This window comes from Labrus bergylta, chromosome 3 (genome assembly GCF_963930695.1).
Source record: "Labrus bergylta chromosome 3, fLabBer1.1, whole genome shotgun sequence".
NCBI lineage: Eukaryota > Metazoa > Chordata > Actinopteri > Labriformes > Labridae > Labrus > Labrus bergylta.
Window position 1 is genome coordinate 8372061 of NC_089197.1, and position 27475 is coordinate 8399535.

A 27475-nucleotide genomic window follows, 5' to 3' on the forward strand; every position below is an offset into this window, starting at 1 on the left:
TGGGAATGTCAATAATGCCAAATCTGGGGACAGAAAGGGATGTCAGAGTGTTCCTGCCAATTTCTTGACCTTATGATGATAACATTTAATTTAATATATTTGGACCAAAAACAGCTGATTTTTTATTTTTCAGGCCTTATATCTGAGTTTAGTTATATCGGGCCATAATGAATACATTTCTGATGCACTCATGTTCATCATTTTAATGTTGCTTTTTTACTAATAAAAAAATAAAGTAGTACATTTTATTTAAAGTACCTCTAAAATACAGTCATCGAGCAGAATGTCTGCTACTTGAAACTGACTGTTTTTTTTTTTTTTTAGATTGATCTGACTGTAGTCGTGAAAATAATGTGGTGAAAATGGACACTAATCTGACAACCCTGATTACAGAGCTTGCGCTGACGTCACCACGCCAACTGGGACGCTGGGCAGTTTTGATTTCTAATGCTGGGCCAAAGATCGTCTTGTGATTTCATGATGATTCACTCCCCAAAGAACTGTGTGTTGATTAAGTATAAAAGGCATTCAATTCAGTTAGATTCAAACGGGCTTTATTAGCATGGGAAACATACTTTTACATTTCCAAAGCTAAAATTAAAACATTAGTAAGTACAATTAAAGAATAACAAAATATAAATATTAAAGTCAGTATTATAAAGTGTATAAACATAAAAACTGTTTGTCTTTAACTCATAACGTTCACATTTTAAATTTAGCTTTGCTGTAAAAAATATATACAGATAATTACAAAAATGTAAAATTAAAATGTAAAGAGAATGTAATGTTTTTTTGTAGTTAAAAATGATATTTACAGCTCTATGGTCCTTGTGTTTGTACAGCTAAATGCAGAGATAATGAGTAGTGTGTATTTACAGTTATTTATTTAACTATCAGCGTTAAATCCCTCTATGTATCTGCGCATGCGTGGGAGAAGAGAAGCTGTCAGAGTGAGTCATCTTCCTCTCAGACGATCTTTGTCCCGGCTTCTCTCTCTCTCGCCTCCCGCAGCGGATCAGAGTTTGAACCTTCTTCCTCGGCAGAATGGCAGGCAGCGTGTGGAGGTCAATGGTAAGAAAATGCCGATTTATCGAGTGAATAAAATCACCGAGGATGATTCAAACTACTTGGAGTTTTGTTTCACGTGTGAGCCGATGCGTGGTTATCAATGTCCTGTTTCGTATTGTCTCTAAAACGTGACTTTACGTGCTACATTTAGCATGTTAGCATGTTAGCTCCCTGCGAGTGTCCTTCAGCGTGATGACAGATGCTGTAGCTAGCGTTGCTAACGAAGGAGATGTTGTCACGACTTTTCTCCTGTGTGTTTGTCAAACAGTCTACAGTGAAACTTAATCATCACAAGTTTATTTAAAGGCAATTCCGCTTTTTAAAAAAAAAAAAAAAAAACACCCTGCTAGATGCTATCAGCTCAGGTTCCCACATTAAGAGACCCTCACCAAACTGTGTCTAAAAATCTACCAATCTAAGGTTAACCTGAGTTTTGAGCTGAAACCATACAGCTGAAAAAACTTCTGGTGAACTTAGAAACAAGCTTATTAAAGGATGATAAATTCGGCGTATTGAAATCCACCATTTGATAATTGTTTACCTCTTGAATTGACGTTTATCTGCAGTTATTCTGCTGTGGATACGCACCACCACTCCTGTGAAAACCCAGCATCCAGTTTTAGTCCATCATGGAGCATGGATGTACAATAAGAAAAAACAGGGAAATTAATATAAATAACATAAATATAATGTCTACTCAGTTACAGTTTTGTGCCTAATTATAATTTAAAATGCATTAGACAGAGAGGGATAAATGCAGTTATTCAAGGTACTTGTGAAATGCAGTTTAAATGTCTCTGATTGGACCTACTTCTGCTGATAAACAATACAGAGACAGAATATTGTTCGGCTGATAGTAATGTTGTTTGAATTTGAGTGTTTCTTGCCGTTCTGTTTGTGACCTTCATGTTGTCTCCTCCTCCAGCTGACCCAGGTGGTGGTGGGGGCGGTGAGGAGACCCGCTCTCTCTTCGGCTTCCTTTTCCAGGGGGGTGAGTAGTTCAGGGTTGAATACTTAACCCGACACCAAGATCTACTTACACACACACACACACAGTGACACACACTCACACAGTGACACACACACACACACACACACACACACACACACACTCACACACACACATTGAACTATGAGTGATACTTTGACAAAGGGCTGATATTCTGTATAGTTTAATTGTGTTGATTAATTTCACAATTGATTGAGTCATTTTAGTGAATGAAATGTCAAAAGTGGAGACGAGCCCTTCAGTGTCACAGCCCCCCCCCCACCCCCCCACCCTTTGTTACACCCTCCCCTCAGAAATCTGCAACACATCCTCCAACCTCCGCCTCTCCATCGGTCTCCCGTCCTTTGCTACCTGTCTCAGTTTCTTTTTCTTTTGGTCCCTCCACCACGCACAGTAAAACGTCCTTGAGTCCCTTGAAAGGCGCCATATACATTCAGTTTATTATTAATTTGTGTGACAGTCATTAAACCAGACACATTTCCATACTTTGGTCTCTATACCAAACCAAAGTCCCTACAGGCTACTGCCGCCCAAAGAACGAGGACATATTAGCCGAACGACTGTGATGCTACAGCTCTAAAGGAGCTTCACTCTGCCGTGCCTTTTAAGTCGTTTCCTGTAAGTGACGTCTGCCTGCGTTGTCTCTACAGATGCAGACAGTCACACTGATTCCTGGCGACGGGATTGGTCCGGAGATCTCCACTGCTGTCATGAAGATCTTTGAAGCTGCAAATGTGAGTTTAATCAGAGACTGCCTTAAAAAACAAAGCATCCTTTTAGTAGCTGTTTTTTAAAAAGTGTTTATTCTCCCCTGCAGGCTCCGATCAGTTGGGAGGAGAGGAACGTGACGGCGATAAAGGGACCTGGTGGAAAATGGATGATTCCTCCTGACGCCAAAGACTCCATGGACAAGAGCAAGATCGGACTGAAAGGTCTGCACACATCGAGAACTGAACTATGTTTCACATTGTTGCGTTCTTAAGTTAACCATCCGGTCTTGTTCCAGGACCCCTGAAGACGCCAATCGCTGCAGGTCACCCCTCCATGAACCTGCTGCTGAGGAAGACCTTCGACCTTTACGCCAACGTGCGACCCTGCGTCTCCATCGAGGGCTACAAGACTCCGTACACCGACGTCGACCTGGTCACCATCCGGGAGAACACAGAGGGCGAGTACAGCGGCATCGAACACGTGGTGAGTGGATTCACCAAAGATATTATATTCAACACGTGATGCAGACGAGCGCCTTCTGGTCTCGACAGAGCAACAAAAACACTTTTAAACCTGAGTCCTGGATTTACAGGTTTTATGATGTTAATTACTAGAAAACGTTTTGGAAAAGCTCTGGTTAGTTTAGACCAGAGTGCTCCCAGACCGAGTCAAGGCCAAGACATTTAGGGATCCAGACCGAGTCAAGGCCAAGACATTTAGGGATCCAGACCGAGTCAAGACCAAGACATTTAGGGATCCAGACCGAGTCAAGGCCAAGACATTTAGGGATCCAGACCGAGTCAAGGCCAAGACATTTAGGGATCCAGACCGAGTCAAGACCAAGACATTTAGGGATCCAGACCGAGTCAAGGCCAAGACATTTAGCGATCCAGACCGAGTCAAGGCCAAGACATTTAGCGATCCAGACCGAGTCAAGACCAAGACATTTAGGGATCCAGACCGAGTCAAGGCCAAGACATTTAGCGATCCAGACCGAGTCAAGGCCAAGACATTTAGCGATCCAGACCGAGTCAAGACCAAGACATTTAGGGATCCAGACCGAGTCAAGACCAAGACATTTAGGGATCCAGACCGAGTCAAGGCCAAGACATTTAGGGATCCAGACCGAGTCAAGACCAAGACATTTAGGGATCCAGACCGAGTCAAGACCAAGACATTTAGGGATCCAGACCGAGTCAAGGCCAAGACATTTAGGGATCCAGACCGAGTCAAGACCAAGACATGTGCGAGACCAGAGTGCTCCCAGACCAAGACATTTCTCAGTCAGTTCTTCAGTTCTGGAGCAGGAGAGGTGAATCTTTTTAACTTTCTCAAACTGAACAGTCTCTTCTTAAAGTTCAGTAACAGAGTCCTGACATCATTGTTAGCTAACGTTAGCTCTTGTGATGCAGACTGTAACGGTTTCATTGATTAAAAAGCGTTTAAGCAGAAACAGCTGGGAAACTGATGACGATCATCACCTGTCTTCCTGTAGATCCGCTAGCTGCTGCACTCTCGTCTCCTTTTCGTCTCCAGGGTAAGAACGAGGAAGCGGTTCAGTTTTATTTATTTTTGAAAAGCACTGAAGCTTCCTGAACCCATCACCTGTTTTCACCTGCACAGTCCTGATGTGGATCAGTCTGTGTTCACGCTGTCAGCTCAGATCTGAAGACCATTTCACCTCTGTGTTACTTTAGCCTAGCTTAGCATAACGACTGCAAGCAGAGGGAAACTGTTAGCCTAGCTATTTTAAAACAAAAACAAACCATCTGGATTCTGACCCTGGCTGATTTGACATTTTTAATTTATGAACTAAAGACCATCAGTACGGATCTGTAAGCTGGCCGTGGATGTCCCAGTTATGTGTGATGTCACTTCCTGTGAATGATTTTCCACTCACATGGTCCCTGATGAACTTCTCCTAAATTTGTGTATCTTACCTCATCGTTCTTTCCTTCCACTTCTTGCCTCTTCACCTCTTTTAGAGTCCGATCCTGCAGAGACTCGTCTCGCTGAGCTCGGCCGCTCCAAATGATTTGATCGGCTGTTTCGACCAAAAGTCAAATTGGCGATGGTGGTGACTTGAGCTGAAAAGTAGAAAATGTTTTAACTCTTGTACACTCCCAAAAACAGCAGGAAAAACACGTCACCCAGCAGCAGAGAAGAGCGCCCGATTAAGCGCGCTGCAACACATTAGGCGCGATTGTTTGCCCCCCCCCTCCCCTGCTGGTCTGCATTCACAAAACAAAAGTACACCTAAGTATGTACACAGTTAATACAGCAGGGGGCAGTATGCACAAAGCTGGTTTGTAAATCCACGAAGAAGCTGAAAGGAGAAGTAACCATGACAACCACTTCCATCCTGCTAACTGCATGTTTTTTGTTATTTCTGAGATGCCAACAACGACCCTCTTCTAGCTTTCACATCTACTTTCTCAGAGGACAAAATGTGCCCATAGAGTGCGGACACGATGGTTTTATAAGCGACAGAAGCCGTTTTGAATTACGTCATATAGCGGTCCACTTCCATGTTTTAGCACGGTTGTGTTCCCATCGAGGACACATGAATCATGCCTCAGTCCACCTCTACAAGCGGACTCGGGCATGGTACCTGAGCGCAGAACGTTTGTGTTCACACTGATCAAATGAACCAGACTTTGGGGTCAAGCGTACTCTGATCCGGGCCCTGACTCATGAAACGTGATTCAGACTCATTCAAAGTTTACCCACAGAGTTCTATTTGAAGACTTTTGGTCAAACCTCAGGCCTCTCCTCTGTGTCTCTGTAGAATCTTTCCTCTCAGTGTTTGTGTGTTTCTGCTCTCACGCTGCTGCTGCTGCTGTGTGTTTGTTGTTGTTGTAGATTGTCGACGGCGTCGTTCAGAGCATCAAACTGATCACAGAGAACGCCAGCAGACGCATCGCTGAGTACGCCTTCGAATACGCCAGAAACAACCAAAGAAACAGCGTGGTGGCTGTCCACAAAGCCAACATCATGTGAGTGACCAAGCAGCTGATTTAAACATGGACCTCCTTTAGTGTTCTACGATGTTATTGACATCTACAGTCAAGCCTGGAGCATCTTCAGAAGCCCCAGGTGTTTAGTTTTGTTGTTGTTTATTTCATTTAAAATTGATTTAATCAGGAGAAACTCACAGAGAATAAGAATCTCATTCTCAGAGAGTCCTGGCAGAGACGGGCAGCTGCACCACAAACAAGTCACAGATCAGCATATCCTGAAGTCACAGAGCAGACAAGTCATTTTTCAAAGCATCTACAACCTGAAGCATCTTCCTCCAACATGTCAACCTACTTTTAATATGATTTAAAGAGACCCACTCCCCCAGACACAGATCATCCTGCAGGAGAAGAACACACGATACTCCTTTCCCCCCGTTTCAAGACGCACTCTGGGAACATAAAACAAAAACTGTGAACTGAAGCTTCCAGCATTTCTCACATAAACACAGTTACACAAGTATGAGGGAAGCAGGCTCAGTTTAGTCTGTTTTTTTGTGATCAAATGTTTATTTAAATTAAAATTACACAATACATAAAATACACAAGATAAATAAAATGACACAACATAAGAAAAATACAAATGGACTACAACTAGCTATACATAAATGTGTTTTTGGCTCAGTTTAGTCTTATAGATAATGATATGACAGTGATTTTTTTCTACACATAGACAATGCAGAGTACAGTGATGAGTCAGAGCCCTAAGATTTGTTTTGAATGTTAATGCACCATGATTTACAGTATCCAAAGATTTAAGGCATCGAGAAGATGCATGCATGTATAAAACATCACCAAAACCAATCAGGGGCAGCAACAAATGGTTTTTGCATAAGAAGAAAAAAGTCTTATTTCTGAAATAAGAACCCAGTCACTACCTCAGCTTCTACAAGTTGCTGAATAAGAAGCTTGAAAGACGGCGACCCGTTAATGAAGAGTCTGAGGTATTTCTAAGATGAGTTTTAAAAAATGAATCCAACTAAAGCAGCATCCCGGTGATGTTTTGGAAAATGTCAGTGCCTTCTTCTGAACATGTAAATCCCTCTAATCACATGTTTGTGTTGAAGTGACTCAGCAGAAGGTGTTTGCAGCTTTCATTTTAAGAAGCAGCTGCTTTCAGAAATGCAGCCTAAACAAAAACATGAAACCACTACCTACACAGGCGCACCCCCCCCCCCCACCCCCACCCCCACCCCCGATACATCCACCTACACACAGTCTGAACAAAGTAGCGGTTGTGTTGTGTCTCAAGTGTCAGTGACAGACTTTGTTTCTATTTGCTTTCTGATTCAATCCATAAAGTGTACGATATAATGTGAAGAGATTCAACGCCAGCTGACTCCCGAGCGCTGTGTAACAAACCGTCTCTCTCTCCGTCCGTCTCTCCAGGCGGATGTCAGACGGGCTGTTCTTGAGGAAATGTCGGGAGGTGGCCGAGAACTTCAAAGACATCAAGTTTACTGAGATGTACCTCGACACCGTGTGCCTCAATGTGAGTTAAAAATCACCATACACACGGACTCCCCTGTCCAAAGTCTTTTCAGATTCAGTTCAACAGGAAGTACTTCTTATTGGCTACACATTACCTCAAGTTTAGTTAAGACAAAGCAGATTTTTGTTTGACGGGATTACAGTCTTTTAGAAATCAGATTTTCCTGAGGTCCGGCTGCTGCATGAGAAATATTCATCCAGGCTCCTTTCATAAGTTGTTAGGTATTATTTTGCAGACTGACCTGAGAATCAGTATTTTCTTTTATCTGCATTGCCGCAGTTATTTAGGTTTCCTCTGTTTTTCACATGCAAGTCACAGCAAACTCTGGTTATTTTGGGTTGTTGGCGCTGTGGTATGCCAGATTTCCGTCCCACTTGTGACTTGTTACATCGAGGGGATGCAGGCGAGTGTTAGCGGCATAATCAGCTTGATTCTATTGTTTCCTACTGGAGTGACCTAACTGCCCTCTAATTGGTTACAAATTAACTCAAGTTTGCATGATGTGCCATTTTCACCCCAGTTCCCCTTTTCTATTTTGCTCTCAGTCACTCGTGTAGACAGACGAGGAAGGAGAAAAGAGGCCGCTCTACAAGGCACTGATACTCACTTTTCTAACTCAGCACAGCTTATTAGCTTGTTGTACAAAGTGGAGATGGTGCTGCAGAAATAATGTACACACAAGTGATTGAAATGTTGATCTTTGACTTATGTCAACACAGGAGAAAATCTTGGCTCAGCTCTCTCACGAGCCTCTGAGTGCTGAGATTTGAGTCAACAGCTCGTCGATACAAAGCTCCACACTTCAGTTTGTCCGCCTTCAAAATAAAAGCACAACATGTCAAACTTTTTTGCAAGGAGGAACAAAAAAGGAAATATTTAATGGACGCAGAGGGGACAAGGGGTACGTCTCAGTTCCCCTAATTGCATCCAAGCGTCCTCCACTTGCGTCGTAGTCCCTCCCACCAGAGAAGCGTTAAGAGATGCAAGGAAACGAAGCAGAGGTGAGAAGGAAATATGGAAATGCTGTCATCCTTTCCTCTACAGCGTCACATGAAGCGACGTCCGTTTGTGATGATGACATCAGCTGATCTTGTTCAGCTGTTAGTCGGCTTCAACAGCTGTTTATGTCTACACAAATACTCCTCCCTCCTCCTTTCAGTTACAAGAGCTTTGGGACGCTCATTAACAAGGCCAAACAAGGCAGCAGGAAAAAGTAAATGTAGACCCAGATCACGCAGAGGGAGGAGTTTTGACAAAGCTGTCTGTGCCTCAGGAAACATTTATGAACCTGAACACAGCTTTTAGTTTCATGACGCATCTAAAGAGGGGAAGGTTGCAGGTAGATTTATTTTTTTAAAGCACAAATTACCGATGATCCTGCGTTAGCCTCCCTTTCTGTCTGAATGCACCTTTGGTTCACCATGTTCTCACTGGAGCTGATTTCTGACCCGTTCTGCTCTTCTGGACTTTCAGATGGTTCAGGATCCAACCCAATTTGACGTACTGGTCATGCCCAACCTGTACGGAGACATTCTCAGGTTAGTTTGGATCTCTTCCGTTTGAAATCTTATCCACTCGTCTCGACAGGGAGGACAGAGCAGAAACATTGTGTGTGTCCGTCTGTCTTTCAGTGATCTGTGTGCCGGTCTGATCGGAGGACTCGGTGTCACCCCCAGTGGAAACATCGGAGCTAACGGAGTCGCCATCTTTGAATCGGTTTGTTCCTCTTTACCTTCACATGTTTTTTTAAATTTAATTTAAAAATCTCCTTTGAATGAGACGTTCTCCTCCTGACAGAGAGTTTTTGTTTTTTCCCTCCCGCAGGTTCACGGCACGGCCCCAGACATCGCCGGCCTAGACATGGCGAACCCCACCGCCCTGCTGCTCAGTGCTGTCATGATGCTGCGTCACATGGGACTCCACAGCCATGGCAACAAGATCCAGGTGGCGTGTTTCGACACCATCAGAGACAAGAAGGTGAGACTCTTGAGGGTTCAGACTTCTCAGGTGAAGACTCAATGCAGGAGAAACTAAAGCTGAAAAGTATCTAAACGACATTTTACTATATTGATCTTTATATTATTACAATTGTTAGTATGATAGGTCTGCCAGTCTAAACAAGACAGGCAGTTATTTCACTGGGTGCCTCATAACGGTGTGAGTAGGTCTGAAAGGTATTTAGACCTGAGACCGTTTAGTGAGTTAAAAAATAAGTAATGAGGGAGCGCCAATAGCCAAGCAGTTATGTCGCTGTAGTCCTCGTTGCAGCGACTGTGGGTTTGAATCCGCCCTCGACCCTTTGCTGCATGTCGTCCCCTACTCTCTCCTCCCAACGCCTCCTGTCTCTCTGTCCTGTCATATCGAGGAAAAGTGGTCAAAAAATAAAAAACTTTAAAAACACAAAACGAAGAAGAAATACCATTTTAAAATCTATGCTTTAGGACACATCGTGAAGACCAAGTAAAGGAACATAAGAGAGCGTGTTGCTTCTTCAAAAGCAAAATTCCCCTTGACTGATTGTGTGTACCTCTGACCACATCACACAGGTTAATTTAACTGCATGTAACCTTACATCATCGGTACGTTCTTCTTTACACTCTCTCTGTAAGGGCGAGTAGATGCTGCTATTCATTCTTCCTCTGCCCTCTTTGATTCCCATCGAGGCGACGTATCATGTTCCTTTTTGTCGTGCTGTGGCGGTATTATTGCTGTGCGGTGATCCAAAACTCCTTTTGAAGCTGTTACCATGGAAACAGTCTTGTCTGATGAGGTGTGTTGTTGTCGTCGTCCTCGTGTCTCAGGTGCTGACTAAGGACCTCGGTGGAAACTCCAAGTGTTCAGAGTTTACAGCTGAAATCTGCCGTCGCATCCAGGACATGGACTGAGTCTGCAGTGAGGGAACAGCTGTGGGAGTCTCCGCCCCCACACAAAGAGCCACGCCTCCTCCTCCTCCTCCTCCTGCCTCCTCTTCTGCTGACTGGTTTTACATCTCTGAAGCTGCAGAGACACAGTCAGCTGGGAGGCCTGCTGCAGCTTCAGTCTTTTGTTTTTTGCATTCTACTGTAATTAATAATTACATGAAGAAAAAAATCTGTTCTTTCTGTAATGACATGATGGATGTGGAGGGGGCGGGGCTTCGGTAGCAGCTACCTTGATTTAGTTATCATGATGAAACATTCACAGCAAACATGCGCACAAATGTCTCATGACCAAGTTTGAATGAAATAAGTTCAGGAGTGTGTCTTACTGAAAGGATCATCTTAATAATATCAATAGTATCTGCACTCCGCTTCAGGATATTTGCTATTTTTTTAACAGTGATGCAGTGTAGCCGTACCTGAAATGTCTTCTTATTTATTGTTTCCTGTTACCATCTCATGCTGCTTTCTTCAGTTTCAGAGATCCACCAATATATAAACGTCTATATAAAGAAAGAGAACACACTGCTCCGGTCTCTCTGCTGTCTTTACACATTCACATCATCTTAGGTACAACTATGCTGCTTCTTACTGACTGCTTTAAATACATTCAAAACTCATTAAAAAGGGCTTTTTGAAAAAGAGTTTTCAGGCTCTTCTTTTGACAAGTATTACCTTAAATATGAGAATAAATCCCACACGGCTTTTTCAGCATAAAACAAGGCATCATTAGGATTAATACTTCATACAGTAATGAAGCCAACATGCTGTAAGAATGTTAAAATATCTGCTCCCTCACATTTTCTTATTCCAATGTGTGCTTGTTTCACTTCCCAAGTGCCACTGCTGCATTTCTGCCCTGCTTTTTGTCTCTCAGACTACATACTAAAGACGACTGCTTTAAAGGTCTAACACTAATATGTGTCCCTAGTCCGTCTTCAAACCCCCCAAAGATGAGAAAAGTCCATCCTCTCCGTCTTTTGCCTGCTCCACTTTTTAGAAAATGTGTGCTCAAACAGGCCGTTTGGAGATTTTCCCTTCATGACATCACAAAGGGCAGTAACCCCTCCCCAAGGTGGGTGACACTCCCACAGCTAGGTGTTTGTTCTGCCCTCTGAGTCTGCCTTCTCACCGTAAACAATAGGACATGGAGCGAGAAAGCACCGAGACACCCGAGCTCTTCCAGAGAGGGGGCGTGGTCACCGCTGGTAAGACACCACACGCTCACCCAGGTGCATGCTGGTCCTCTACCTGCCTGTCCATCTTGCATAGAAATCCTCAGGTGCCCACTGTGTTACCTAAATACCAAACAAATCATAAATACTAATTATGCAAAACTAAATTTACTGAACTGATACCTAGAGAAAGAAGATCTCAGAAATATATTCTAAATAAATAAAACATCTTGAATAACTTAAAGGTAACTAAAACACAGATTTTCTGCTGTACTGCTCTACTCTGGAATTTAAAAATTAAAAGCCTTTAAGAGGTCAATGTATCAACTTTGAGAGGAAGGGGAGCAGGGGGTAAACTCACTCCTTCTGCTGAAACATGATACAATGTTTGCCCCTCATACAAATAAAGCCCTGTGTGCTGCAGGCTGTGTATGGGACGTACATGCAGCTCTATGGGGAGATGCAGACACCAGATCTCAATAGGTCAGTTTTTCAAAATCAAAGTCAATTGATACAGAGAATAGTTTCTAAACATTTTCATAACATGCAGTCATCAGGTATTATCAGAAGTGTTGTGACACCTGTGATGGGCCAATATTATTTCCATCCTGAGCCTTATTCTTGTTTTGTCGCATATCAAATTATTCTCATTTAGGACGAAGCACTGTACCTGGCATACCACAGTGTTTGTGCGGTGGTGCTTGGGATACCTGGGCCAGCACATGAGGGGTGGTCATCCCGTCTTGTGTTGTCACCCTGCATCAGGGGAGAGTGTCCTTGAACCTGGTGAAGCTTATACAGGTTTCCATCTCCCTCCCCTTAGCTGGAGCTCTATCAGGTCCACAGCTGTGTCCATTCCACACATTTTTGTTAGAGCAGGATGAAACAACATAAAAAGCTCCTGCAAAGTGTGATGTCTTCCAAAATAAAGACCTTTAAAGGAAGGGATGCTTCTCACGTTCATAAAGCTTTAATTGGTTTAAAGAACGTGTGCCCCGCTGGCCTCCCGTGTTTATGAACAGGGTGTAACTTCCACAGAGGATTTAGGGAAGTGTCCTCCTCCACCCTCCGAGGTCAGATAATGACCTCACTAATGTTTATAAACGTCAGCTGGACGTCAGAGTCATCTGGCAGTCCAGCTGTGAGAGGAGATACCACGTGCCAGCAGCAGCCATTGTTTCAAGAAGTGAAGTTACTTTCCTTTTGTTTTCAGCAGAGCAGCAAAGACTCTTGAGTTTTAAATCCTTAAAGTACCGGCAAACTTCTCTCAAACTGGCAGCCCACCCCCCCCGAGGGCGCGCCCCGGACACGCCTCCCTGAGCATGACGTCACAGAAAAAAAACGCCCCCTGTTTCCTGGCTGTGACAAGCTGCGCGGTACAGTCGGAAAAACACAGGAGATAAACCTTCAGAATAAAAGCCCATACTTTATTTAAAAAAAATGTTATATAAAAATATATTAAGAAAAAAAGTTCAAAACAACAAAACACACACGTAAACACACTGAACTTAAACTTAAACAACATGTTTGATAACTGAAGCTAAAATAAAAATGTGGCTTTAATAAGAAACAAGAAAATAAGCCATTGTGTGCCTACAAAACTACTAAAGATAAAATAATATTACATAAGTGTTCGTCTTTGACACAAGCATACCGAGTAACACATAGCCTGTCCTTACAGTTTTTTCCCTTACTTAAAATGTTTTTTAGGGTATTTTTTAATGAAGTTGCTTTTTTTACGATACAGAGACACAAAAACTAAAACTAATATAAACGTTACTAATACTCAGCATTTCCACATAATAAAAACTTAACCAGAATTAAAAACTAATTCAAACTAAACTGAAAAAGAAAACAAAAAGTCAAAACGAAAATGAAAACAAAAACTCGTTTTCTCGTGCTTCCGTTCTTCTTTTATTTTGAAGAGGCCTCACCGGATGTGTGTTGCGCTGTAGTCAAGGTAACTTGAAGCTCGATCGTTTCCTGCTCCCCGTTTCGGTCTTGTTTCAGTAAAGCCCACCACAGGTCAGGACCACTGTTCCCAGTAAACCCAGCGGAGAGACGGTGTGACGACGGGAGTGCGAGGAGGACGGCAGGTTTCCGTTAAAGCACCGGGAGCACCGGGAGGAAGGGCGGGACTGAGAATGGCGAAAACGTACGACTATCTGTTCAAGCTGCTGCTGATCGGAGACAGCGGCGTCGGTAAAACCTGCCTGCTGTTCCGGTTCAGTGAAGACGCCTTTAACACCACCTTCATCTCCACCATCGGTGAGTCCAACACCCCCTCTCTCCCCCCTCCCTCCCGGTTTGACGGACGGTTAACTCAGGTGTTAGGTAACGTAACGTCCCGGAGCTTACAGGCGGGGGGGGGGGGGAGGAGGGGGAGGAGGGGGGGGGGGGGGGGGGGCTCACAGTCCAGATGTTATCTTCAGAGAGGAGATCATCAGTGGCTCTTTGATCACCTGTAAAAAAAAGAAGTCAGTATACCTTTCACCCTTTCTTGAGAATTGAAAAAAAAAAAAAAAAATTCTGTTCAAAATTGTTTTAAATAAATATATAAATAAATAAATAAATATATATAAATAAATAAATAAATAAAAATATATATAAATAAATAAATAAATAAAAATATATATAAATAAATAAATAAATAAAAATATAAATAAATAAATAAAAATATATTTTAAAATATCAGTCTTGGCTATTAAACCCTGTAACGGGCTTTAGACAAACAAAAAGTCACAGTATTTTAGAATAAAACCTTAAGGACAATTTTAATGTGTTTATTTTATTTATTAAAAACAAGGTTATTCAATCAGCTGTGCAATCAAAAAGTTTGGTTTCTTTTTATTCAACAAATAAATCCGTCTGTGACACCTGGACATCATGTCAAGACTTCAGACTACGTCATTTGCATCCATTAAATGAAGTGATTTATGTAGTAATGGCATTAAAATAACTTAATGTGTTAATTTAACAAAGGAAATAATGAAATAAACACATTTAGAAAAAAAAAGTATTCAATTAATAAAGGAGATGGAGTTACGTCACAGCTGTCGGATGGAAAATCTGACCGAGATCATCATCATCATCATCATCATCATCATCAACCTTTATTTAAGACTTGAAGACTTGAAAATCTTTGAGGTTTCCCTCATTTTCAAAGACGTCGAGATACAAAAACAAACAATTTGCAACAATTAAGAACAAATCAAATTTGTGTTTATAAAAAACAATCACACGCTGACGTCTGACAGAGTTGACAACATTCATTTAACAGCTCATCTGTGGCGAGTTGCCATTCCAGCTTTCAAAGTTGCTTAGCGGTTTCTCATTGCTAACCAAACCACAGAGCGCGTAGCTGACATGATTGGCAGGTGGGCGGGATGTAACAGTTCGTCTGGAGGCTTAAAACCCACCTCAGCTCCAGCTCTCAGCCTGTCGTCAGGTCGACTGAAAGTTAGAGTGAGACAGGATTTCCGGCATGGCGGCGGCTGCTGCTGATGAGCCATGCGTGACATCACTCAGGCTAATCGTTGAATTCTGAATATGATCTAAACCTGGATAAGGCTGATAACCAGAATACTCAAGTCCATGTAAACACACGGAACGACTTCCTCTTGTCCAGACAGTTCTGATGTTCTGAATATCAGCACAGCTTTCAATCAATCAATCAAGATCATCAGACTGTGAGTGACATGTGATTCCTGGTCCTGCAAATGAACCCAAGAAAATCTGTAGTCTATTCTCAAACCGTCTGCACATTCCTGTTTGGTGATTTTCATGTTTTTTTTTAACAATAGGACAAACAAAAGAGCTCTTCTTTTCTGTCAGGAGATCTCCATCTTGTTTTCTAGTGAGCATGTGTGCAGAACACAACGATCTATTCTTCCTCCATTCAGTGTGACTAAAAGTGCTTTCTGTCACTGCTTAAGTTCATCCTGTACCAGCAGGTCAGAGGTCACAAGGCACACGAGAGCTGTCCCACTGAACACACAACATTTAACCCTTATGTAGCTGCAAACTTCCCACCACACACACACACACACACACACGCACACACACACGTCTTCCTCTGTGTGCTTCCTGTTCGTCAGAGCTAGCAGAGCCGAGTGTGTCTGCCTGGTCGAGACAGGAAGTGAGACTGTCTTCTTCTCTGTGTGTGTGTGTGTGTGTGTGTGTGTGTGTGTGTGTGTGTGTGTGTGTGTGTGTGTGTGTGTGTGTGTGTGTGTGTGTGTGTGTGTGTGTGTGTGTGTGTGTGTGTGTGTGTGTGTGTGTGTGTGTGTGTGTGATCCACCTGCTTCACTGTATTTGGAGCCGTTTCTCTGTCGCAGTTTGAAATGAGGACAAGAGCAGCACCAAGTTATGACACGTTCTTCACTCGGACGCAAACACAAGACGTTAAACTTTATGTGTATTAGGTTCTCAGATGAATCCGACCAAAAGGTAAAGGCAGGGTCGGTCATTTTCAAAAACTAGCATGATTTTGAAAGTAGCATTCCCTCAGTGCCACGCCCCTCCCCCCTCTGTGCTCCCTCTAAAGCCACGCCCCCTCCCCTCTGTGCACCCTCTAAAGTCACGCCCCCTTCCCTCTGTGCTCCCTCTAAAGCCACGCCCCCTCCCCTCTGTGCTCCCTCTAAAGCCACGCCCCTCCCCCCCTCTGTGCTCCCTCTAAAGTCACGCCCCCTTCCCTCTGTGCTCCCTCTAAAGCCACGCCCCCTCCCCTCTGTGCTCCCTCTAAAGCCACGCCCCCTCACTTACATGCACTCCTAGTACTCCGACATACGTTTACCTAACGATCTGAAACTTTGCCCACATTTGTCCAGCATTGTGACACTAATGGAGAGTTTTAAAATGAGGTCACCTTTAACCTTATTCCCCCCCTTGTTTTACTTACTTTACTTTGACCCAGGATCGTTTGTGTTTATTCTCAAGACACAGAGTTATTTGAAAACTCTCGTGTCAGGGTTCACTGCATCAGCCAGAGGGACTCTGTTTGGATGCTTTCAGGTACTTGAGTCTGAGCAGAGCCAAGATTGACGGCCTGTCAGCGAGGATCAGTACCAGGATTCCTCGAGTGGACACTGCTTAGCAGGGTTTGAACTTGTAAAAAATGATCTTAACTTCTGGTCTGAAAACACAGACAGTAGCTCAACGATGGAGTTTGAGGGCTTCTCGTTGAAGACTTGCTCTGCTTTGCGTTTACTCATCGACTAACCATTTGGTCGACTTATTTTTGGGGCTGCATGAAACAGCAGAATACTGATTTTCTTAACTTCAAAATAAAAGTGACCACGTTTCATTAAAGGCTTTATATGCTTTCACACTTAAATATAATATAAATCAAGTATATCCTCTGAAAATAACTCTGTAACTCAGTAATGACTGTCTACAATGGGTGTAACACCCGAGTCCCACTGTCTGTGATGTTTTCAGAGTCCTATCTTCACTTTGTTTACATCGCCAGGACAGCAGGCCGACTCCTCCCCTCACGTATAAAAGTTGTTTAATTGAGGGACTAGAGAAAAGAAGAATAACATACTGTACTCACTGCTTAACTGTGTTTCTAGATCACGCTCATTTCAGGTACATTTACATGCAGTGTGAAGATACAAGCATAATGAAGATCACTAGCATTAGCATGCTAACACAACAATGCAGCGTGAGTTGTTTTGGTTTCATGCTGGTGCTCAAGGGCGACATCTGCTGGATCAAAAAGTCACATTCTGCCTTTAAAGTGTGTGGCTTTACATACTTTGTGTGTGATGATGAGTTGACTGGAGGGCTGCTCATTAAATCAATGACTCTTTCTTCTAGAATCCTTCAGCCCTGGATGACAGGAAGCTGTCTGAATATCTCCACCTGTCCTCAGTCCTCACCTGTATTACCCCCTTATTGATGTCACGTCTGTACCTCTTTGGGACACCCCCCCCCCCCCCTGCTGCATAGTCGTGATGTCATCAGAAGTGAACCGGCCATGTGTGTCTGCTACTTTTTATTCTCTCGGTTCAGCTGCTGATACTTGACGAATTTTAAATATGCTCCCACAATCCTTTGCTGCTGTGGTCGGACAGAGGATGCACTGTCACCACGCTGCTGGGGTCTCGTGAGAGTCAGCTGACCTCTGACTGTGTGTGTGTGTGTGTGTGTGTGTGTGTGTGTGTGTGTGTGTGTGTGTGTGTGTGTGTGTGTGTGTGTGTGTGTGTGTGTGTGTGTGTGTGTGTGTGTGTGTGTGTGTGTGTGTGTGTGTGTGTGTGTGTGTGTGTGTGTGTGTGTGTGGGAACAGGCCTGTTGTATGTGAGAGATGTGACACAGATCTGTCCGATATGTCAGCTCACTTTTATTTCTTTCTTCATTTGTTGATCATGACTCGTGATGACTCGGATCGATCGTTTGGTCTAAGAAGTGTCAGAAGACGATGAATCCAGCTCAAAGAAATCACAAAATGTGTCTTCTCTTTGTCCGTGTTTGTGTGACTGCATGAAAACATCTGCAGATTTAAATTTCCCATCGAGAACTTTTTTTTTTTTTTTAATGAAATCAGATTTGGAGTGAAAACGAAAATCTTCTGTTGAGGAGGGGAAGAGGAGAGCAGAGGAGGAAGGAGGTCTGCTGCACGTTTCCGTAACAACCAGCAATAACTCGGTTTCACTTCCTGGTGACGGAGAAGAATGAAGGGAGGAGGAGAAGAATGAAAGTTTAGATCAGCACTCAGTCAGATCTGAATTCTCTCTCCTGCTGTTGATCGAGAGACTTTTTTACATGTTTAATCTTTTATAAACATGATCATGGACCTTATTGACAGACACACGTATGTTGATGTTTTTCTATCGGGCTGATGCATGAAAATAACCCAAACTTCTCAAATAGCACGATGAGCTGAGGACGCAGCGTCCACCTAAAGATGAAACTAAGAACACTCATAACACATCCGACAGATTGGCACTTTTTGAGCCGTTCCTCAAAATGCATTCCAGTCAGACAACTCGCGTTTGATTTTGTGCAGCAGCAGAACATCGTCTGTGTTTGGCGTCGAGGCTCTGACCTCATCTCCCTCCTCACAGTTTGATTTTACATGCAGACATTTGAGGAGTGATGGGATGATATCTTAAACCCCCCCCAGTCAGAGCCCACAGGTGTATGCTGCTGTGGTGGAGGTGGTGGTGGAGGTGGTGGAGGTGGTGGGGCACTGGTGCAGGTCAGAGCTGGAAATGAGAAAGATAGCGTAAATAGACCACTAGTTGGAAGGAGGTGTGGTCAGGTGATTGAGGATAATGATGATGATGAAGCAGGGCGAGTTGTCTGCCTGAGCTAGCTCGCAGGCATCGCTTCATTTCTGCAGACGGCTGCTGTAAATTATGAAGAAATAAATCTCCACTGTATACTAAGTGGGGCTTCACTATGGTGCAGTGGTTAGGACTGTTGCCTAACAACCAGGAGGTTCCAGTCTCGTTGTACAGGAGCCTCTCCGAGTCTACATGTCCTCTCCGGGTACTCCGTCTTCCTCCCACAGTCCAAAGACGTGCTCGTTAGGTTAACTGCTGACTCTAAAGTGTCCGTAGGTGTGAATGTGACTGTGGCTGGTTGTCAGCCCTGTGATTGGCTGTGATTTAAATCTCCTGCACTTTATAAAAAACAATAACAGACTTCTTTAAAGTGTCTGGATGAAGTTCACACATTCTCTGAGTCTTGTCTCTACTAATTCATATTTGACACACACACATTATTATTCTGAGCTGCTGATCCACCCTCCTGTGTGTCATTCATAGTCCTCCTTTTGTTTTGACTTCTTCTTTTCCTCCTCCTGAAAACGCCTCCACCGCCCCTCAGCGAAGAAAGATAAACATCAGCAGAACACTCTCAGTGTATAATTCTAGTTATTCCTTACTTTAATAAACTCAAACAAACAAACAAACAGTGATATCTGTTGTTACCTGTCACAGCTTTTTTCTGTGTTGATGCTTTAAAGGGGGGCGCAGATTTGTCCATGGTCCTCTGCTGGTTAAACATGCTGCTCCAGGACACTGAGGCAGGTGGGACTGTGTGTGTGTGAGCTGAGGAGGGTCGGCGTGAGGGTGTAGAGACGGAGGACAGGGGGGGGGATTTTGAACCAGCATCACTAAGGGCTCCTCTGCGCTGTGAGCAGGAAACGCTGCAGGAAACGGAGCAGCTGTCAGGCTTCTTGGAAAAAGATTTTCTCTCTGCTGAAGCAGGAAACGACGGTCGCTCACATTTGTTTGTTAAAAATATCTCTGACTTCCTTTTTTAAGGTAGGAGTCACACTCAGTCAGCTGACAGATTTAACATCCAGGGCCGAGATACAAACGCACCTCACTGACCGGGCGGTTGGGGCTGGGAACTTTAGTGTCAATACACAGGAGTATACTATACACAGGCCACACACATGGGTTAATATGTAAAAGTCTCTCTGCTTGGTGATGTCAAGGCGTTACCACGTTCTTTGCCTCTTGCTTGTTGAGGCTTTAAAGTATTTTATTTTGTCCATGACATGACGTGTGGTTTTTGTGTCTGTTAGTGTCATAGTTGTATTATGTGCTGAAAATGTCTTGCTGTCTTACTTTGCTGAAAACAAAGTATTATATGAATCATCATTTTAAAAAAAGACATCCAAAAAGCTTTTTTCCAACACTAAATTGGCACTGATTAATTTGAGTCAGATGTGAGAAAACATCGAAGGTTCTCAGGAAATATCTTCTCATTTCTTTTGGGATAAATTCAAATCTTTGTGATGTGTTTATCCGCAGTGTTTAAATTATCTGCGCAGCCATTTTAGATGTAGACAGAAAGAGGACACGCATTCATGAGATCAAATGAGGTGGGTTTGTCCTGATGGTGGCGCTGTGAAGGGTTTTGGGTCCTGACTTTGTGTTCCCCTCTCTCTCTCTCTCTCTCTCTCTCTCTCTGTCTCGTGTTTCAGGCATCGACTTTAAGATCAGGACGGTCGAGCTCGATGGAAAGAAGATCAAACTTCAGATTTGGTGAGTTTGGACTCGTTTAATAAACACACCTCAAATCGATGAAAAAAATGAGAATCCTGTCTCGTTCTGCATGAAGAGTGCGCTGAGATGTTCTGCAGACGCCCGTCCTTCTCACTTTATAAAACGACTTTAAACAGATCAGAGCTGGTTTATTTGTTGAGAGGTCACTAACAGGTCAGAGGTCAGCGCCATGCGTCTTTAAACACAGTGTGCTTCCTGTTCCTGCAGGGACACGGCGGGTCAGGAGCGGTTCAGGACCATCACAACGGCCTATTACAGAGGAGCCATGGTAAGACACGCCCCTCCTTCCTGCTGATTGGACGGAGCAGGTGTCCATCATGCACACCCAGTTGTTTTGAGCTTAGTGCTGTGAAAGAAACGTGTACAATACTTCATATTGATACGCATAAAGGTTTTCTGTGTGTGTGCGTGTGTGTGTGTGTGTGTTTTCTTTACACATCCGGAGCTAAATGTCACCAACTCTCAGGGCACTTCCTGTTCTGATGTCACTTCCTGTCCTTTGTGTTTCAGGGCATCATGCTGGTGTATGACATCACCAACGAGAAGTCCTTCGACAACATCAGGAACTGGATACGCAACATCGAGGAGGTAAACCCCCAACCCCCAAATGACATCCCGCCACATGACATCACTGAACGACGGCGTAGCTGTCTTTGGGGATAGAGTTTGATTTAATGTCGTCGAGCAGAAAAATAACTTTAAAGTTGAACATTTGAGTGACTGTTCATTTCTATGAATCTGGTTCAGAGCTGCCATCTAGTGGCCAACATGTGTAAGACATGAGTTGAAAAAACTAACCTGTGAGGACTGAAGCTGCTTCTTCTGAATGCTTTTATTTAACCAGACTGAAACATGTGAACCCCAAATATTCAGTTTTTTATTTTATTTAAAGGAGCACGCCATCATTTCCATTGCTGATAACCTTTGCAACACAACAGACTTTCCAATTCAATCCAAAAAGCTTTATTGTAATCACAATAGATAGTAACAATAATAATCAATATAATAATCTGGATTTGTTTGGACCAGAGAAGGTAGGCGGTTTTAAGGCACCCCCACACAGTCGTTTTGGACGCCCCTCAGTTTGTCAGATATGAGAGCAGTTATCAGGTCAACAGGTGTTGCAGTGATGGAAGCGGTCAAGAGAAGTGGTTCAGATAGAAGTGATTGTACCCGACCTAAAAAGCCTCTGCATGTTTCTAATAAGCTCCACGAGCAGAAACGTGCTCAAACTAGGATCAATATTGGAGATGCTTTTGAAAAATGGAGAGAGGTTAGAACACAGAAAAGTTTACAGAAATGTTTGTGTCTTTTTTTTTTTTCAGCATGCGTCTTCAGACGTGGAGAGGATGGTTCTGGGAAACAAATGTGACATGAACGACAAGAGACAAGTGTCCAAAGAGAGAGGAGAGAAGGTCTGTTCCTGTTTCTTACCGGGAGTTCTGGTTACAAATGGTGTCAGGGTGTCTAAACCAGTGAAACCATTACTCCCATTAACACCTCTGCTCACATCGGGACAACATTGTATCATTTAAAAAAAAGTGTTGAAAATGTTTGACAACCTTTCTTTAAATTAGACAAATGAAACATGAAGCTGTTGAATCAGTGAAACTGAAACTAAAGCCTCTGAAAGGTTTTGTTAACGAGTTCTTTAGATCTGATGTTCACTCTTCATCTGTGTTGAATCTGCGTCGTCTCCTCTCGTCTTTCAGCTGGCCATCGATTACGGGATCAAGTTTTTGGAAACCAGCGCAAAGTCCAGTATCAACGTGGAGGAGGTGAGTCCTGGTCGGAGATTTCACGTCGCTACTTTATGGAAGCGATAATAATCCCGTTTTCTCTGCTCCTCAGGCCTTTTTCACACTCGGCAGAGACATCATGACGAGACTCAACAGAAAGATGGTGAGTTAATGTCACACACACATCACAAAGCAACATGTCTGCTCACGTAATGAGCGAATTGATGAACAGAGATGGTCTGAAAATCAAAACATCCAGAATAGTAAGAAGTCAAGCTGTTTGATCCTCAGGTGTGTTGATGTGGCTGAAGACTCAACTCTTTGTTTTTTTTCCTGCAGAACGACAACAACCCGCCAGGAGGAGGCGGGCCGGTTAAAATCACAGAGTCTCGATCTAAAAAGAGCTTCTTCAGGTGTACACTGTTGTAGGAGGAGCTCCCACTCTCGCCTCCTCCTCCTCCTCCTCCTCCTCCTCCTCCTCTGGCTGCTGCAGAACTGAACCTCCCACTGCAGGAGGACGTCAGCCGAGAATCAAACCTGTGGAAATCATGAAGACGTCTTCATGTTGAATCTGCTCCCTCAGGAGCGTCTCTGCTTTTTAATCAGCTCAGAGCTCAATGCTCACCTCCTGCACGCCTCCTCCTGTTTGTGTTTTTAATTTGCATCCTGAGAGGACGCCTCCCCTCCCCCCTCCCCCTCCCCCTCCCCCTCCCCCTCCCCCTTCGATTTGACGTCTTACTCTAAGAGGACGACGGCTCTCAGTCGATGCATCCTCCCTCTTTGAGGACATCTTAATCCGAGGAGAACATTTTTCTCTGAGTGGACGTCTGTGTTTGACTGTTTTTGTTCCGCTAAGTGTCGCAGCAGCTCTGCAGAGTTTTGTTATCTGCAGGCTGGAGGAAGAAAGACTGGAGCCTGCCGAGGACCTGATCAGATAAGTGATAATCATTAACGATGAATCTTCAGAGAGGACTTTAGACGGTCACAATCATCACTAACACGTTTATATTTGTGTTAACAAAGACAAAGATCGGGTTATTCTACATCGAATCGAGTCTATAATAACCTCACATATCGGGACGTTAAATTAAGAATATGACACATTTCAAACAATCGACAAATTATTTAACAACTCATTTCATGTGACATTAACGTGTGTCCTCTTTTACCGTTTACAACTTTATTATCAAAACTTTTAGTCATTAAGATTTTTACAAATATATTTAGTTTTTTATGATTCTATCATTTCAATGCAGCATTCACTTTATGAATCTTTCTGAAAGTATCAACCTGAAGTCTTCAATCAGCGAGCACTGAAATAAATATGTTGGCAGAAACTCCCGATATATTATAAACTATACAGGATATATAAAGTATATGACATATTATATTTCAGATCTTATTTTATCTAAACAGATATAAATATTATTAATGTGACGGCTGCTGCGTTTTGTTTGTTAAATCGTCTCTGCAGTTCGTTCTCCTCGTCAGAGTCTTTCTGCTGTCAGCTTTCAAACTTCATACCTCCAACAGGTTTCATTATTCTGTCTTCTTCTGTGGTGCAGGATCAGGAGCTCCAGCCAAACTGGACGTTCTGAGCATGCTCCACGCTGGTCGCATGCTGCATTCATGTGCTGCTCGGGTGGTCCAAGTTTACGAGTTGGGAAGTCGTTCTTCCGACTTTAGTGTGTTCAGGTGATTTAAGTTTGGAAAGTCGGAATGTTGTAACAAAAAGCGTTACAGTAAAAAGTTATATTTGAGCAAAACGTTGATGTGCAATACCTGAATTAATAAAAAAGTATGTTAACGTTAAAAAAAAAAGGAAATTGTCCCCCATTTGATGACGATTCTGACATCAAGTCGGGAAGTCGGGCACCTTAATCTTTCCTGAGTTTCCGAGTTGTTGTTCCGACTTGAGCAGGTGTTAGTGTGCTTTTTAGAACTCGGAAACTCGTTCTTTTTCGCGATGTGTCCGACACCACATGAATGCAGCATACGAGCCAGAAGTCGAACAGTTAAAATGCGTAGCATATCAGAAGTCATGTTGATTTCTCCCTTTGGATATCATCATAAGCTTTAGGGATCATGTGCATCACATTTTTTAAGAACAGTAAAGAGTAGTCGGTATGAATTGTTAGTTCGACATCCCACCACCCCTTCGCCTTTTTACCTGTAACAAGATCACCTGGACTAACGAGCTAAAAAGGGGCTTACTGCCACCTACTGTAGTGGAGTCAGACATACTTCCTTCAATAAATCGATTCTCCCCCCGGTGCATGAATACTGGGACAAGAACAGAAGTCCAAAGAAATAACCTAATGGAGCTGTAATCATAGCTCGACTTCACTGTGCATGTAAACGATATATTAACTAATATCGGCCGATTCATTGGTCGGGCTCTATTTCTTATTGTGAAATATGTTTAAATCTTTACACTGACATATATATAGTAAGACTCATGAGAACTCTGAGGACTCGGAAAGCAGAAACATGAATCTGTCTCTCGTTTGTGTCGGGATCAGCTGCAGCAGACGGACTCTGGTTTGCAGATAAAGTTATTGATGCCTTTTCTTCATTTTTATATTTCATGTAGCTTCAACCACTCGACTATCTTAAACAGCAGCCCTCTGATAATTTACTTTTTAACATTTAACAAGGGATTTTTATCACAAGTTAGTTTAAATAATAGAAATCTTAAGTATTTATGTTTGACCCGTGTGCAGCTTCAGTCCGTCCAGACTCTCAGTTCTGTTTTCTGATCTTAATAGTTACATTTGTTTGACTCACTGGTGAATTACTGTATTTTGAGTTATTAACGCAAATGTATGAAACCAATGAGTGTGTTAATTGTTTTAATTGAGTCTCAGTAGTGATTCCTTTTTAAAGAAATGATCAGAAACTTTGGTGTTAAGTTCATCGTTGTGTTTGTAAAACTTGTTAAATACAGTTTGCTGTACAAAAAAACTCAAATTTGTTTACACATGTGTGACAGCGCTTCTAGTTTCTCTCACACTTCAATCTGTTTGTAGCGTTACAGGAAAGCCGTCTTCCCACAGTACAGATTACTTTCTCGTCATTTCTGAAGACTTTAAACAGATTATTCATGAGATGAATAATTATGGTTATTTTGTGTTTTAAAAATGACTCAGCGTTAACCCCCTCCACCATCAATAAGACTTTTAGGAAAAATTGAATCTTCTGTTTCATAAATAGTAAAAACTACTACTACAGAACTTAAAGTCATCGTCTAACAGGAAGTAGCCACCTTCTTGCAAAGCATGGATAAATTGTGTTTTCTGGTTTTGATCAGGGCATGGCGGTCGATATTTACACAAACTGTGGAGTCGGACGTCTTCATAGGAAACTTCTTTCAACTGTGTGTTTTCTTTACAGGCTCACTGCAGCAGTATTACTAGAATTATTCTTTTGTATCATTATCAATCTCGCCTCCTGCTGCACTTTATGTTCTGTGTGTTTTTAAACCAAGGTGCTTTAACATACAGTAATGTCGAAACGTTTCAGACATAACCCGCCGATTAATAACGGTCTGTACTCGCTTTTCTTACCTGAGCTGAATGGAAACATTGTTGATCTGTTAGTTTTTATTCGTCCCTTGTTTGACTTTGTTCTTTAAATATAATTTTTTGACATCCTGACTGATCAATCAATTCATAGTTTTCATAGCAGACAAAAAAGGGCTTCATACTGCTGCACGCTACGGAGAAGATACCGGCCTCAGTTGCCACCTAGTATTTTTAAGCAGCTTGATTTGTTGTTATTGAAATGGAGAAAGTTGCTGTTGCACAAACGGAGGACGAGACTCTCCCAGGTTGTACGACAGAAAACCTGAGGAAGAAAACTCAGAGAGGAGGAGATTGTGGATTAATGTTACAAGATCTCCCTCGAGAGATTAAGAAACAGACTTCCCCTCATCCTGCCGTAAAGTATTGTTCACTTGATCAAAATATTCCTGCCTTTTAACTAACTTTACTGCAGAACACTGACTGACAGTGATCCTGATGTGGTCGTTAGCCAACATTAACTAGCTAATGTTAGCCAATTAGCACTCACTGATGCGTTGATGCTTCACTTCCCAAACGGCAGCAGTATCACTGACCCAGCCACAGCGAAAATACATAAAGCTGTCTGTACTTTTGGAGGTTTTTATCGTGGTGACTATGTCAGGGGAAAGTAAACATCACTGAAGCGAAGTTCTGGCAAGGATTTTACTCTTTAGTATTTGAAATAACGTCACAAGGCCCTACAAATGTGCAGTTTATCTTAATATTTCAGTTTCTGTGGTTGTCAGGTGATGTAAACATGCATTGTGGATGAAGAGATAGAAAACTAAAAATCCTGTGCTGCAGCGTCACAGTGTTCAATGGTGGCCGCCAAAAAGCTTTTTTTCCCCTCAAGCCCTGAGCACAAGTCGTGACTGAAAGCTATGAATTTGATCGATCACTCCAAATGAAGGCTGTTGATGTTTATGCTCTTATCACATTCAGTTGCTTCACTTTTTAACATTTTTACCGTTTCACACCCAAATAGGAATTAAACAAAAAGTGTCTTTAATCAGCAGATCATTAAGTAAACAGTGTTCATCTGTGTTTCTGAGGCCTCTGAACTTTACATCATTTGTTTATTGTAAATTGCTATATTTTGATTTTTTCCAGCACTTTGTAACTTTGATAAAAACATCGCTATGCAAATATACAATGATTATTATTATAATTTGATGTGTCTGAATTGTTATCTGATGTGTTGATACGCCGCATAGGGAGCTGCAGGAAGACATCCAAAATCCTCAGTAAAGAAAAATGGCAGTCCTAAGTTAGTGAGATGTTTTTGCAGCATGGCTGGTTAAAAACCAACTGATTACATTTGTGCCATTTTGTTGAGTTTGAAAAAAACAAAAAACAGGGACAGAGAAGTGAATAAAGACAAATGAAGGCTCTAAATTTAAAAGCCAGATGTTTACAATCATTTGTAGAAAATAAACAACATGGACTCCCAGAAGAGTTTATGCTGTCCCTTCTGTCTTTGATCCCTGGAAATAAATGTTGAAAGTCACTCTGGTTGCCCCGCTGCATCCACTTTGCCTTATTGCCTGTCTTCCATTTCCTGCTCTGTGATGTCATGGCAGTATCAGCTGATCATCCAATAAACAACTTTTTTTTAATCACTTGTCGGAGTGGTTTCATTGGTCCTATAGTTACTTTTGTTGTTGTTGAATTCCTGGCTGTGTTTTCACCCTTTTTGTATATTGAGCCTGCAGTTTCTGCTCTCTGCCTGTAGTGGGCGGCAGAGTTTCCGATTCCCCAAAAGT

At 42.6% G+C, this 27475-nt stretch overlaps 2 protein-coding genes across 2 annotated transcripts; both read left to right on the forward strand.

Annotated features, from left to right (window-relative positions):
• The first annotated feature begins 976 nt into the window (after nt 1-976).
• LOC109999463 (isocitrate dehydrogenase [NAD] subunit alpha, mitochondrial) lies at nt 977-10743 on the forward strand. The gene is made up of 11 exons (XM_020654518.3): nt 977-1071; nt 1994-2059; nt 2728-2811; nt 2895-3009; nt 3084-3271; nt 5651-5784; nt 7195-7297; nt 8771-8835; nt 8929-9013; nt 9122-9274; nt 10099-10743. The coding sequence occupies exons 1-11, from the start codon at nt 1045-1047 to the stop codon at nt 10180-10182; spliced, it is 1104 nt and encodes a 367-aa protein (XP_020510174.1). The 5' UTR covers nt 977-1044; the 3' UTR covers nt 10183-10743.
• A 2614-nt stretch (nt 10744-13357) lies between these two features.
• On the forward strand, nt 13358-27328 carry LOC109999456 (ras-related protein Rab-8B). The gene is made up of 8 exons (XM_020654512.3): nt 13358-13658; nt 20329-20389; nt 20618-20678; nt 20921-20998; nt 21736-21825; nt 22123-22188; nt 22262-22312; nt 22489-27328. Exons 1-8 carry the CDS (start codon nt 13535-13537, stop codon nt 22576-22578), a joined length of 621 nt encoding a protein of 206 aa, XP_020510168.1. The 5' UTR covers nt 13358-13534; the 3' UTR covers nt 22579-27328.
• The last annotated feature ends 147 nt before the right edge of the window (nt 27329-27475 follow it).